Source organism: Cetorhinus maximus, chromosome 18, assembly GCF_964194155.1.
Source record: "Cetorhinus maximus chromosome 18, sCetMax3.hap1.1, whole genome shotgun sequence".
NCBI classification, from domain to species: Eukaryota; Metazoa; Chordata; class Chondrichthyes; order Lamniformes; family Cetorhinidae; genus Cetorhinus; species Cetorhinus maximus.
In genome coordinates, this window is record NC_135896.1 from 28,987,067 (window position 1) to 29,002,215 (window position 15,149).

Here is a 15,149-nt window from a genome sequence, read left to right on the forward strand (position 1 = left end):
TACACCACTACCCCATTTTGCCCTCAGAAAGCTGCAGCAGGTATTTTGAACTTTGAGTGGTTTCTACCCTGGTAGCTAGGTCAGAATATGGAGGACTTCAAATGGGATATGACAGAGGTGTGGAAAAGGAAGGAGCAACAGACTAGGATTCTATTCTGACTAAATTTTTAATGACAAGCATTCAAATCATAACACATAAGGAATAATTTTAGAACTTTGGCTGTGTTTATGAAACATTGCTTGCATTCTAAAATATACAATTAAACATAATGAAAACGCAATCATGCCTAGATAACATACAAACCTAGCAAAACATGAAAGGGCTACTCACTTGGCCTGTACCACACGATCTTGTTCTGCTAATGCACCTTCCACATAAACTGCAACTTTTCCCTGGAGTTGTGGTTCCATTCCTTCCAATACAGGCTTCTTCAAGATAAATGATCTAGTGTCGCCACCTGGTCTTGCTTCTATTGACTTCACTGCCGAACCAAAAAATGATTAGATTTTAAAATCTTGCAAAAATATAAAATGCTCAATTTGGTGGACACTGCAGAATGTGAGGTAATAGAAGACACTGCAGCACCAAAGAGTAATGTTATTAAAAAAGGTGGGATGCAGGCTTTCTTCTCACTTTCTTGAGCTCTTACATATCTCTTTGCGGCCACTTCAGAACACAGATTTGGAAATATGCTCCTGCTGAGCTGTGTGAGAACAAATTGAGATGAGTAGTATTGATACCCTCAAACAAATGCCAAATGTACACAAAATGAAAGCTATCCTACAGTGCAAAACAATTATTTCAAGTTTATTTTTTACATGATCAAAGGCTAAAAGGTGCGTTTTTTCTATTACAATAGTCTTGACTGCAGAAGCTCAATCTGACATTTCTTAATTGACCCAGCATTTTGGCGATTTAAACAAATGTACAGAGGAACTATGTGGCACATTTTGTTGAACAGCAGCATCTTGTGTAAAGAGCAAATCGGCATTTTATCGTGCCTTAGGAAAAACAGATAACTTGTCCCACAACATCAAGAAGTGGAGGATTTCAAAATATTACATTTTGAAATCTTCAACAATGTATACTTCTATAGCAATCACCATAAAGCACTTTACACTGATGAGAAAAATGGTAGACGCAGAACAAGAGGAAAGGGGAAAGCGATAGAAGATGAAAGCTTATAAGCAAGCAGGAAAGCTAGAAGGAAATGCAATTTTGGGACAGAGTTCTAGAAGGCAAGAATAATTTGTTGAATGTGTAGCCACTAGGAAAGGGGAACAATAGGTAGCCCACCATCAGAGACAAATGTCATCTATGGGGAAAAATGAGTGATGACAATTGTTAGGAGCTAGAGTTAGTTTAAGTTATATTTGTATAGCTGGGTGTTAGGAATGACTTTTAGCTTTAAGTTTAAGTTTGATTTGGTTTTTGTATGTGTGTGAAGAAAGGGTGGGAACTTGAGTTTTAGTTTCGCTTTAAAAGGTGCCTGCATTCTAATGAGGTTTCATGACTCTTGAAGGGGAGTTAAAACAAACACAAGGTAGGAAAAACTGGGCTGTTGCCAAGCAACAGGAGGCCCAATAGAGACAGTGAGAAACAGAAAACAATTTTAGTTCAGTTGGGAGCAGCTGCCAGGAGAAATTGGACACAGGAGAGGGAACTGCTGGAAGCGGGTTCCAAAAATTAAAGAAGAAATTCCCCAAAGTTAGGGAGTGGAACAGGAAATGTCCCAAGAGGACAGTTAAGTCAAAAGACAAAGACAGGAATCTGGAAAAGGTCTTGTTAAGCGAAGTTAAGAGTGAGGAGCAGAGGAAGGTTCCAAGCTTAAAGGAAGAAAGTTGCAAGACACAGACTGAAAGCAAAATAGGCTTGTGAGAAGCCAGGTGATCCAAGGAGGCTGCCGAAGGTTGGTGACTCCTTACTATGGGCATGTGAAGCAGTGGTACTCTGTTGGCATGGCTGAGTCTGAGAGTGCGCGCATGGAAGAAAGCTTGAATGCACATGGCGAACCAGGGGAGGAACATTGAAAGGAGAGTTCAAAACCCTGGTGGTGGAATGTTGTGGAAGATGTCCAAGGGAAAGCGTCGTTTGGGAGAAGATTCCAGAACAGGTTCTTCCAGAGTGGAGATTGGAAACTTGTGTGAAAGACGGAATTCAGTGGGACCGGTTGGCTCACGGTGTAACAAGCGTCTGGGCGGGGGGTGGGAGTTAATGAGAGATCCATAGCATCTATTTGGGGTGACACCTGTCACTTGATTTCAGACTGTGGTGCACCTGACCAGAGGTCGCCTATTGATTTACATGGACTGTGTACTTACTGGGAACATGAGAAGGTAGCTTTTGGTAACTTGTGTTAACCTTACAAATTTGTATATATCTGTAAAGATAGTTGTGGGTGAAGGAGTAATGTAATATAGTTTATTTTTTCTTGTTTAATAAATGTTTTATTCTTTTGTTAAAAGTTCATCAGCTGACTCCTGTGACTCTGTTTTGCTGCCCTCCATGTTTCTAAACAAAAAAATATAAGTTAGGATCTATCAAGAAGGGGTTCCAAGTCTGGCTTGTCCAGTATTAACATTAGCTGGGATCATAACACAATCGCTAAGTTGAGGGGGCTGCTGGCTCTCAAGCACCAGATATACCCTTACAACAGTCCCTAAATTGAAGGGTGGCAGGGAAGAGAAAAGCAATTAACAAGGAAAAAATATTTGAAAATCTAAGGTAGCAAAGGTTACAAATACAATGAAGGATGGAAAATACTTAAAACTTTATTTCATAATACTATTATTCCTTTAATTTTCAAGAGTAATAATTATAGTATCCTTCTGGTGTCAATTTGAGACAATTTAGTCAAAATTATTAACATGAAAATAGTTTTGCCTCTTACAGTAATACTTTTGTATAGGTTGTTCCGCTTTATTGATTTGTAGTTGTAAATCATGCTGATGTGGTTTGTCTTCTACAGTAATCACTTCAATTTCATTGCTTTCACGTATGGCCCGAGTTCTAGGAGCCACAGGTACTGTCTGTCTCTGTGAAACTACTGCACAAAAGGAAAACATAATGATTACAAAGTAGGGTTTGTTTTTTAAATTCTTAAACAACTTAATGTTAGTTCACCTTTCCCAGATAAATCAGATCAAATATTGGAAACATATTGGCAAAAAAACTGAACTAAGTTTTAACTTTGCTTAAATTTCACAATGGTAAAAAAAGAATCATTTAAATCAATCAGTTTGGCATCATTGGTGGGCGTAAATAGAAGTAGCACTGGAAAGAAAGTTTTTTGTTTTGATAAAACACTTGCCTGTTCATGTAAAATATTAACAATGGAACATATGCATTCATAAAAATAGCATTATAAAAGCCAAAGATGAATTTTGTTGCAATTTAGATACTTTGTGTCAAAGGGCCTAAAATTGACAACACGATGTACTATTCAAAACCAAAAGTTGTATCAATTACTCTAACTTCAAAATTGAAGTCTAGATCAGGAATGAAATTTAAAAGAATTCTATAGAACACATTCTTCTTAACTACGGAGTACTTGTTCCGTAGACCCTTAACATTGGTATAGCTTTTGAGTAATGTTACCTAACAGTATGGGTATTATGTAGGAGATGCAAGTTTGTGCACCTCCTAGCTTGCTGTTTGCCACTTGCACCTGTACAAAGTCCATCATGGATTCAATTAGAAAAACAAATAACAGACAAACATTTTTAAAAATATAATTACTTCCTTTCCATTCTTAAATTAATAAAATCCAAGTAAGGGCCAAGTTTTGCAACTCAAGATATTAGTGAGGTTAAAGGGTCAGGCAGGAAATAAGGCTATTCAGGAAACTGTGATTAGGAGTTACAAATTCTGGCTTTTAAAACATCAGAGCATTATAGGAGAGTAGAAAAGGATTTCAGTTTCAGTGAAACTGAAGCCAACAGATGTGTCAGAAGATCATGGAAGATGCCAAGCTTGAAAGAAAATGTGTTTCGAGAGAACAAATATTCAAGGTACCAAGTGAGAACTAACAATAAAACCTGATACCTTATTGCTTACATTTACCAATTACATATATTCAAAGGTCACACAAAAAGAAAACCAGCTTTGATAAGTATTTTGTATGAATTTACATTACCTGGTGGATAGCTTGTTGTCTTGCTTACAGATTTCTGGGCCTCTGTGATAGCTTTTAGTATTAGATTCTTATTGGCCTGTTTAGAAGGTGGTAAAGTAGGCCTGAAAAACAAACAAACCAACTCACTCCAAATACATTTATTTCAAACTTTGCTTATATTGTTAATATGCTTATTATAAACCACACTGGTATAAACCACAAGACTTTTTTGGGGATGCAGAGACAGGACAAGAGGTCCATGGGATGGTAAACAAATTGATATTTTCCTGCTTAAATGGCAAAATGACACTTATGCTTCTTGCACTTCTATAGCAGAATCTATAGATCAAATAGGAGCCATTTTTAGTCGCTTGGCAGTATTGAACTTGAGCATTACTGGAAAAAAAGCAGCTTTTCGTGTTGCACCCATCAGGACAGACACCAAAATGTTAATTTTCAAAGGGAGCAACAATTTATATTGCGTGAGAAAAGGGTGCTGATTGATTAGCAAGTCAACTCTTGATTGATCGAGGTGTTGACATGGAGAATGCACCAGCGAACTACTGTCCCCCACACTTAATTCAAAAAGGATGCAATACCTGGACATGTTCCTTTTTCCTTCAGAGGACAGATCCCTGTGTATAAATATATATAGCTCCCAGCAAGCATAAGTGTGCCACATTGTGAGTCCGACTGATAACCTTAAATTGGTTGTTAGTGCACTCGGGATTGTATGTCCCAACAACTGACGGATTGCATCAAACAGCACATCCCTTTGGCTATTCGCAATAAACAGAGTACTGACTGTACTCCACCAGCCTGATATACTTGGAAATATATCTCCGTTCCTTCTCTTTACTGGGTCAAAATCCTGGAACTCCCTTCCTAATACCACTGTGGGTGTACCTACGCCACATGGACTGCAGCGGTTCAAGAAGGCAGCTCACCACCACCTCCTCAAGGGCAACTAGGGATGGGCAATAAACGCTGGCCCAGATAGCGAAGCCCACATCCCGTGAATAAATATACGGAAAAAAATTCCACAATTGGACATCATTTGCCTGTTAGGGAGTTCCAGGATTTTGACCCAGCCATAGTGAAGGAACGGCGATATATTTCCAAGTCAGGATGATGAGTGAATGTTAAGACATTATGTTCTAAGTTTTGCAAGCACAGGCTGGTGGAGTACAGTCAATACTCTGTCTATTGCGAAAAGCCAAAAGGATGTGCTGTTTGATGCAATTCGTTAGTTTTTGGGATGTATAATCCCGAGTGCACTAATAACCAATTTAAGGTTATTAGTCAGGCTCACAATGTGGCACACTTATGCTTGCTGGGAACTATATATATTTATACACAGGGACCTGTCCTCTGAAGACAAAAGGAACATGTCCAGGTATTGCATCTTTTTTGAATTAAGTGTGGGGACAATAGTTCCTGAGTGTGCTAAGAATTACACTAATAACCAATTTAAGATTATCAGTCAAGCTTGCAATGTGGCTCACTTATGCTTACTACAAGTTACATATATTCATATGTAGGGACCTGTCTTCTGCAGGCAAAAGGCACAAGCCCAAGCATTGCGCTTTTTCGAATTAAAAGTGTGGGGGAACAATAGTTCGCTGGTGCATTCTCCATGGCAATGACTCGATCAGAGTCAACTTGCCAGCCAATGAGCACGCTTTTCTCATGCAATATAAATTGTTGATCCCTTTGAAATTTGGCATTATTGTGTGTGTCCTGATGAGCGCAAGACAAAAAGCTTTGGTGAGCTATTTTCTTGAGTTCTAATAGCAAAACATAGGAAAAGAGTTAGCGCTTAGGCCTTGTGGAGAGTAGTATTAGGAACAATCCACATGTATATGTGTATATTTTAAACATAACATTGCTTAAAAAAATTGCATGAAAAGCTAATTATATTTTCTGGGAACTACACAATGAAGCTCAATACAAAAGAAATCACCTGCAAAGACTGCACAAATCATTCTATTTATTTTCCTGCTTGTGTATTTATTCAAGAGTACTTGGCGATGGGCAATAAATGTTGATCAAGTATGCTCACATCTCCCATGATCAAATAATAAAAAGCCCCCATCACTGCCCCTTATTCCATATCTTTTTAAATGCTGTTCATTTGTATCATTTTTCATCTGACAAAGGGTGCAATCCTGAAACGTGGGTTTGGAATTTACCAGAGGTTATCAGTGTTCCTTTATATTTCCAAGGAAACTTGCATGTAAATGATTTACATCAGTATTATGCTGAAACATTGATACCGATTACTTTCAAGATTCATCCTTGGAAACACACTACCCCCATGCAAAATACCATCTCGTGCAAGTTTCCTACACAAGTACTAATAAGGTGCTGGCATCGATTTTCGCACTAAAGTTTAGACACAGCACAGTTTAAAGTCACCTGATATTGGTGTAACAGATTTCTGGAGTTTGATAGTGATTTTCTTTTGAGTTTTTTGGGAAATTTTTCTGGATGAACATGCACTATGTATAACTAAAGCACAGTTAGTTTCAGTGCACCCAAAATTTTTTGGAGTCTTGCCTCATGCATTCAGAAGAACTAAGCATCCAGAAGAACTAAGCATCAGGAAAGGCTTTACCAATGGGCATATATTTGCACTGAACAAGCAGTAGCGACTCGGTGTGGTGCCATGGCAGAAGACAGAAGGCTATTTATGAGTACCCTGATCAGTGATGCTGTTTTACACTGTCCTGGCACTCTCTGAAAATTTTAGCACAAGTTCCCTTCAGCTAGATCAACAGAGAAATCAGAGTAAGTTTCAACCCAAGTGCAATCCAGAAAATTCAGGGCAATAAGTTTGTTTGTGCTCTCTACAGATGATGCCTGGCCTGCTGAATATTTCTTCAGAATTTTCTGTTTTTGTTTCAGATTTCCAGCAACTGCAGTGTTTTGCTTTTTGTTCTCTCAAACTTAATAACTAGAATGACAAAATAGTGCATAGCCTAGCAATGAAGAGTGTCAAAATACAATGATACAGTATTCAGAATGCACTGCAGAATGGAGATCAGTGGTTTCAAAGTTTCAAAAATGAAGGCACCAACATAAAGCTGCTCTCCAATACAACAAAGTCGTGTCCAAAACACTGAAGAGTAGGACTGCAGTTAAGCATGAAGAATTATTTCCTTAAAAAAAGAGATCCTCCTTGGTCATACTGGCTTACTTGTTAAATAGATAGAAAATAATCTTTAATCTGTAAAAGTTTATCAGAAGTCAAAATTTTAAATAGGAGAAAAAGTGGTATTAATACATCACAAAACAAAAAACAATTATGCACAACAATCCTGTGCAACATCTTAACACAGATGGAAAATTTTGCTGATTGAATATTGCAAAGGTATGCCCCAAGAGAAACTATATGATAACAATTGCATGTTTTCAGTACCTTCTTTCAGGCTTTGCTGGCACGGAGATACTGCTCGAAAGACTTCCTGTTCTTGTGCCAAAATCGTCATCATCTTCCTCACCATCACTAGTCTTGTTTATTTTAACCACAGAACTGATGATTGCCGCCTTTCTCTTCCTGGAACTCTCATCCTATATACAAAAGATTATTCAATCTACATGTAATTAAGCTAAATAGCTTTTACCATTTCAGGTAGTACTTTTTAAGAATTTACCACTGAAAAGGCAACAGTGAGCTTGTAGAATGGGGACTAAATTCTGCAACTCTCTAATCATCAGGTATCTAGTTAGAAATGGAATTTCATTGAATTACACCATTTACTTTAGCTGTGTCATTCTGGCATGACAGGGCCAAATGGATATATGGTGCAGAAATAGGCCAATGTAATAACTGCCAAGCCAATTAGAAACAGCAAATACACCACTTTATAAATCAGTGGAAGTTGTTCCCAAGAGCTTGGAGGACATGACATTTGACAAAGGGATGGATCTTTTATGATGTTGCTCATGCTAAGTCAGGAAGTATTGTTTGACAAATGATGGGCTTTTAAAGATTTGGGAGGGAGTGTGGTAACAGTAAGGGCTGGAAAACAAAATCTTTGCAGGGAGGAAGTAGTATGTAGTTTTGAGAGGAAAAGAGTGAAGGATTTAGAAAGATAGTCAGTATTTGTAGAGAATTTAGTAATGGTGGGGGAGGAAGTATTTGGGAGATTGGGCTTGAAAGGACTTGAACTGGATGGAGGCACGGGATTATGGAAATTTGGGCCCATGAGGGAAACTGAGTGTTTGGAGTTATGAGTAACATTAGGGAGGAAGGCTTCGAGTATGGGATAGTGATAGCTGGAAGGCATTAGGCAATTGAAGGGATAAACAAGCAGTGCAGAGGATGAAAAGTGGGAACTTGCATATTTGGGAGTTAGGCAATGAGGCAACAATAGGCCTGGCAAAAGGTAATAGATGCATCCCATCCAATGTATACACTCTTCCACCCTACACCCATGGAGCCAGTGGTTCATCAAGTCTATTGGGCCTCGCATTCTCCCTGTCTATTCCACTTGATTCCTCTGCCTACTTTCTATCATTAAGGTAGCAATTTGTTCCACTTGTGAAATTCTAAAGCGCTTACAAAACACAAATTGCCACTTTCCTAGCAATTAGCTGGGAAACCTCAGTGTTTCAGTGTCACGCTGCTTGTGGCAGGGAAGTGGGTGGAGGGTGAAAAAGCAAAATGAGTGGGAAGTGGAAGAAAGATTGTAATTAGGCTGGTGTGTGGGGAGATGGACAATTAGGATTTATAACGGAGCTGGAAGGGGCAAAAGAGAAAATGGAGGTGTGGTTGGAAGTGAGATCAGAAGGATATAGAGAGGATACAACTTTTAGGAATAATGAAAACGGAATGGGCCGGGACATGATGGCAGTGAAGGGTTACTGGGAGTTGGAATCAGCTGTGAAGTCACACGCAATGCTGGAAGTAAACAGAGAACTTGCATGATCTAGGCAATATTATCTTGGAAAATGAGGCTACAAGTAACAATCTAAATCTATCAAAATATTCATAATTATTAATTTGTACTCACATCTCTACTTGATCGATCAGAGTTAGACTTTGATGCCCTGTAAACCTGCACATCACTTTCTGATAACCTGTTATAAGCTTGCAAGTTGCTTTCATATGATCTGTAAGGATGGCCAGTATTTTCCAATGGCTTATAACCATGGAAGTTGCTTTCTCCTAACTTACATGGCTGCACATTGTTCTGAGGCACCCTGAAAGACTGAATGCTATTCTCAGTTGCCCTGCATGGATGTGAAACATTTTCTTCTGGCCTAAAGACCTCAAGTGATGGACGAGATATATTGTAGCTAACTGTCACCACAGGTTTCTTCTTAGATGATGATGGAAATTCCTGCAAAATGTTAAGATCCTCATCTATAAGATCATCTGGCTCAGGTTTAATATCAATTACTGCTTCGGAGGAGACCAGTTCCATTAAAGGCTTCACTGCAGATGTTAACTGAGATGTGCTCCTCTCCACAGAATTTGTTCTATATAAAAGATAAAATAGTTAAAGAAAGCATCAGAGGCAGCTTTACAAAATTTAATTCACAAGCTTCTTAAATACACCTGTCTCACACAGCAAAGAAAGAATCTTAATTCATTTGGAGTAATGTCAAATTAGCACTTTTTTTAAAATCACCTCTGACATCAGTTTTAATTACTGATCCAATAGTTTACTAAAGTTGTATAATTATATTGTTTTTATTTTCTATGCACATTAAACTTTGGGGCCTGGGTGCAGTGGGGGTGGGGTCAATGGTGTAAGCAGAAAACTTTAACTGTAAAACTCAAAAAACCCAACTACACTATTTAGGTATGGGTGACAATAGTAGTACTTCACCATGTAATTAATGTTATTATTTTTTCATTAAAAACAATGGAATTTTGATGATTGTTTGGTGGGGGGGGGAGTGCGGGCAGGAGGTGGCGGCATGATGGGTGCATTCAGCAGCTGTAAATTCACAAATTAATAAACTTGAGTTAATTTTTCTGAAAAGAACGTTGTCTGCTAAAATCAAAGATATTGCCTGTAAAATTGAGAAACAAGGCACGAGGCGAGCATTTTAAGTAGTTTATTTCAAAATACAGCTTGGATAGAGATTCCCAACATTCCATCATTAAACACTGTCAAACATTCATTACTATCAGGATTGGCTAAAACAAGAATGGATGCAGATGAAACTTTTCAGGACAATATCAAATCAGTTGTGATTAATAAAAAGTCTGGCTTCTTGACAACCTCTTTAATTATCCATTAATGTCCATCAACAGAGGTGGATCAGACTAATTCAGGGAACTGAGAAAGCAAATCAGAATTTTAGGCCAAATAGGTTTGATGATGGAGCATTACTGTACTTATGAGTGGGGGAATGCATTTTCCATGCTGTGAATTGAGTGTATTGTATGTGAAGGATTCAGCTGAGCATGGTCTGATGGTATCAATTATTTTTGAAAAACACATTTTCAACTGAAATCATCTCATCCAATTTCGGATAATAATTACGAGCCTACAGAATCTACAATCAGTACTCAAAAAACAAGAGTTTAATTTAATTTCTCCTACCGGATATTGGGCATTGTCTGCTCTTGTAATGAGCTGGTAGAAACCCGAGAATCATTTCTTTCAGGAAGTGTGCTAGAAACAGCAAGAATACGAACATCGCCACTTTGATCAGTACTTCCACTGACTGCTGCTTGACTCTTCTCCAAAGGAAACAACACGTTACAATTGGTGTAGCTTGACTGTTGCTTTAAACTGGTGGGTTCTGTGATTCAAAGAAAAAAAAATGAGTTCCTCACAGTTCAATCTTCAAAAATGTTAATGCTGATTTTTAGCATTTACTGGTTTCATACCTATTTAAAATTTATGTTCTGTGTTTGCTTAAATTCTGACCTGAACACGAATGCCATTATTTTCAAGGTTCAAATTAAAAGTTATTCAGCTGTACTTACCAACTGTTACAGAGCGTAGCTTGTCAAGGACACCATGCAGCCTAAATAAAAACAATATATTAAGTTCCTAGAATATTGCACGGCTTATAATTTAGGTATGTATTTCGCTATTACATATTTCTCTTTAACTATTAAGTGAAAAGAAAACTTACCAAACAGTAAATTTGACAGTGTTGTTTCCCAGAAAGAGAGCAAGATCTTCTGCCATCTGATCTTGGCTCTTTTTATTGGCTACCATAACCATGATGTAATCAGGTAGCTCCTCATCTACAAAGAGGAATGAAAAAAATCTGTATGTTAGAAGTAAAATATAGCTAAAGAAAAATAACTCAGCATACAGTACAGGAGGCCTTTACCCGTTGAAAGAAATTCCATTTCACATGCTCCTAATTCTGATTGACAATTGTAGTCAATTCTGTGGTATTGACAATGTCTATTGGCAACACAGTTCAGTTCTAAACCTCAGTAAAACCACAAGCCACATGCTAGAAAAGGTTCATTTAAACCTAGCTCTATGATGCCACACACTCCACCTTCTGAACAGCCAATTTAGAGTGTGTGGAGAGAAAAAAAAATCAGGCTTGAAGATCAATTTTTAAAAATCCCACCCAAATCCAAGATATTAATTGCAATTGTAAAAAAAACACTTTACACCAGATATACTTGCTCTTTCAAAGCTGCTCCCACCCAATTATCCAATTTAATCCCACCAGGGGATTAAACAAGAGCCATTTTAAAAAAACTGAATCTGTGTTCTTTTTTCAGTTTCCCCGTCCCTACCAAATATGGAAAAAAGATTAAAATTATCAAAGCTGAAAAGGAAAATAAATACCAAATGCAGAAAGATATTAAAATGGTAAACTACAACCCTAATGTCTTTCCCTTGACAGGTTTGTGTACTTAAATAGGAATAATATTGTACCTTTCACAGTCCTTTTGTGTTTCCACCAAATTGATATTTACAAATGCAGGAATGCCAGAAAAAGTTCATAATATTACAGCAAGTAAAATATTGTGTTGGATAATATAAACAGATCTTGATGCTTTTGGTCATGTTTAAAACCAATTTAAAGTTAATACCTCTCAGATCCAATTAATTGATTATTACATTCTGCATCAATAAGCAATTGATCTGATGTTATGACCGATCCAGTTGGTAAAGCGGAATTATTTTTTAGAATCCCAGCAGGAAACTTTAAACAACTGTCATAACCTGTAATTTTAAGTGTTATGTTTGAGATGCGACTAAATTCAGGAATCAGACCATCAGTTCTTGAGGGTTTTATATTAAACTAATTGAAACATTTTATTAATTTACACAGATTAAAAATATACACATGGCTACAAATTACTATCATAACTTTAACAAATTCCCAAACTAATCTCCATTAAGGCAACAGCAATCCACAGACTTAACCAAACACCAGGCAAAGCATTTTCACCTTACAAATTCAAAATGAGGTTCTTTTCACAGTGGAGGCAGTTGGAGGCTTACAGCTCTGCTCTGCACACCCGAAAACTATTAAAGTTATGCCTACCATCACTGATTGAATTAAAATTCTCATTGTCTCACCAGTCTCCATGAACTTTACCTTTTAACAATGAAACCCCATTCATTGTACCAATTTTATTAGTAATATAAACATATTGCTTGGTAGCTCCTAGAAAGGAGTCAAGTTTTCACTCCACTTCTTGAATGCTCTATTCAAAAAATGCAAATACCACACTATCTTTCTTACATATCAAGACTAGTACATATCAAAGCACCCAGACTAGTTAGCTTTAATCCAATTATATCATAGCTTCATGACATCTGATAATGGTTTAAGTAAAATTTCACAATTAAGAAAATATGCCAAATTTTATGGTACAAGTTTGCAGTGAAAAGTATATATTCACTATCAGTGATCTAAATTTCAACACAGAAAAATATTAACCTATTTTCTACTGGGATTTTCATCCAAAATTATATAACCACAGAATTGTACTTATTTAGAGAATTATAATTATAATTAACAGTTTGATACAAAGCTTGAACAGCATACCTGCATAAGCCCCAAGCTCCTGCAGTTTTCCCTTAATGGCAGTCTGAAAATTAAATGCAGATTAATTTATTTCAGCAGATCAAACACTAAACCAGAAACTTACAAATCCTGCCAAATAATATTCAGGTTAAAAGTATCCAATTTGTATTTATATGGAGCTTACAATGCATTTAGAATGTTGCAGGGTGTTTCACAGGAGCATTATGAAACACAAGTTCAGCACTGATATTAGGACAGGTGACCAAAACTTGGTCAAAGAGGTAGGTTTTGAAAAGCATCTTAAAGGAGGAAAGGGAGAGAGATTTAGGGAAGGAATTCCAGGTCTCAAGGCCTAGACAACAAATAGTGGGGCGATTAAAATTGTTGATGCGAAAAAGGCCAGAATTGAAGGAATGTAATTGTATGGGGCAATCTATATGGATAATCAATACATTCCAACATTGTACTGCAATCTTGGTCTATAGCCCTGCAGATCATGGCTCATGTAGATATCCCATTACTTTTTAAATGTGGTGAGAGCTTCTTCCTCTACAGCACTTTCAGTCAGAGTTCTAGGTCCCTACCATCCTAATCTCCCCTCTAATCCTTTAATTTCTTTAAATCCATTCCCCCAGTTTTTTGACCCTTCTGCTTAGGCGGTCCCTGTTTGAGCTGTGTAGGCCCCTCCTGATTTTCTTTACACCTCAATTAAGTCACCTTTCAGCCTTCCCTGTTCCAAGGATAACAACCCCAGCCTATCCAATGATAAAAACAAAAAACTACTGCGGATGCTGGAAATCCAAAACAAAAACAGAATTACCTGGAAAAACTCAGCAGGTCTGGCAGCATCGGCGGAGAAGAAAAGAGTTGACGTTTCGAGTCCTCATGACCCTTCAACAGAACTGAGTAATATTAGGAGAGGGGTGAAATATAAGCTGGTTTAAGGTGGGGGGGTGGGGAGAGAGAAGTTGGGGAGGGGTGGGGGGGTGGGGAGGGTGGTTGTAGGGACAAGCAAGCAGTGATAGGAGCAGATAATCAAAAGATGTCACAGACAAAGGAACAAAGAGGTGTTGAAAGTGGTGATATTATCTAAGAGAATGTGCTAATTAAGAATGGATGGCAGGACACTCAAGGTACAGCTCTAGTTGGGGTGGGGTGGAAAGACTGACAGGGCGTTACAGGTATAGATTTTAAAATAATGGAAATGGGTGGGAAAAGAAAAATCTATATAAATTATTGGAAAAAACAAAAGGGAGGGGGAAGAAACAGAAAGGGGGTGGGGATGGAGGAGGGAGTTCAAGATCTAAAGTTGTTGAATTCAATATTCAGTCCAGAAGGCTGTAAAGTGCCTAGTCGGAAGATGAGGTGCTGTTCCTCCAGTTTGCATTGGGCTTCACTGGAACAATCCATTACAAGCCTACCGACTCCCACAGCTACCTCGACTACAGCTCCTCACACCCCGCTTCCTGTAAGGACTCCATCACATTCTCTCAGTTCCTTCGCCTCCGTCGCATCTGTTCTGATGATGCTACATTCAAAAACAGTTCCTCTGACATGTCCTCCTTCTTCCTTAACCGAGGTTTTCCACCCACGGTTGTTGTCAGGGCCCTCAACCGTGTCCGGCCCATCTCCCGCGCATCCGCCCTCATGCCTTCTCCTCCCTCCCAGAAACATGATAGGGTCCCCCTTGTCCTCACTTATCACCCCACCAGCCTCCGCATTCAAAGGATCATCCTCCGCCATTTCCGCCAACTCCAGCATGATGCCACCACCAAACACATCTTCCCTTCACCCCCCCGGCGGCATTCCATAGGGATCGTTCCCTCCGGGACACCCTAGTCCACTCCTCCATCACCCCCTACTCCTCAACCCCCACCTATGGCACCTCCCCATACCCATGCAGAAGATGCAACACCTGCCCCTTCACTTCCTCTCTCCTCACCGTCCAAGGGCCCAAACACTCCTTTCAAGTGAAGCAGCATTTCACTTGCATTTCCCTTAACTTAGTCTACTGCATTTGTTGCTCCCAATGCGGTCTCCTCTACGTTGGAGAGACCA

General features: G+C 38.5%; 1 protein-coding gene across 4 annotated transcripts in view; it reads right to left on the bottom strand.

Moving 5' to 3' along the window:
• Positions 1–15,149, bottom strand: part of zc3h14 (zinc finger CCCH-type containing 14) — a 57,841-nt gene that overhangs the window by 31,182 nt on the left and 11,510 nt on the right. Inside the window, exons 2-11 of one of the 4 annotated variants that reach the window (XM_078562302.1) lie at positions 13,113–13,155; positions 11,220–11,334; positions 11,068–11,108; positions 10,679–10,880; positions 9,294–9,602; positions 9,134–9,233; positions 7,537–7,688; positions 4,137–4,237; positions 2,892–3,044; positions 332–482 (exon numbers count right to left, since the gene is read on the bottom strand). In XM_078562302.1, coding sequence (XP_078418428.1) covers positions 332–482; positions 2,892–3,044; positions 4,137–4,237; positions 7,537–7,688; positions 9,134–9,233; positions 9,294–9,602; positions 10,679–10,880; positions 11,068–11,108; positions 11,220–11,334; positions 13,113–13,155 — 1,367 coding nt within the window. Of the gene's footprint in view, positions 1–331; positions 483–2,891; positions 3,048–4,136; positions 4,238–7,536; positions 7,689–9,133; positions 9,603–10,678; positions 10,881–11,067; positions 11,109–11,219; positions 11,335–13,112; positions 13,156–15,149 lie in introns of all 4 variants that reach the window. The other 3 variants (XM_078562300.1, XM_078562301.1, XM_078562299.1) reach the window with 3 other exon arrangements.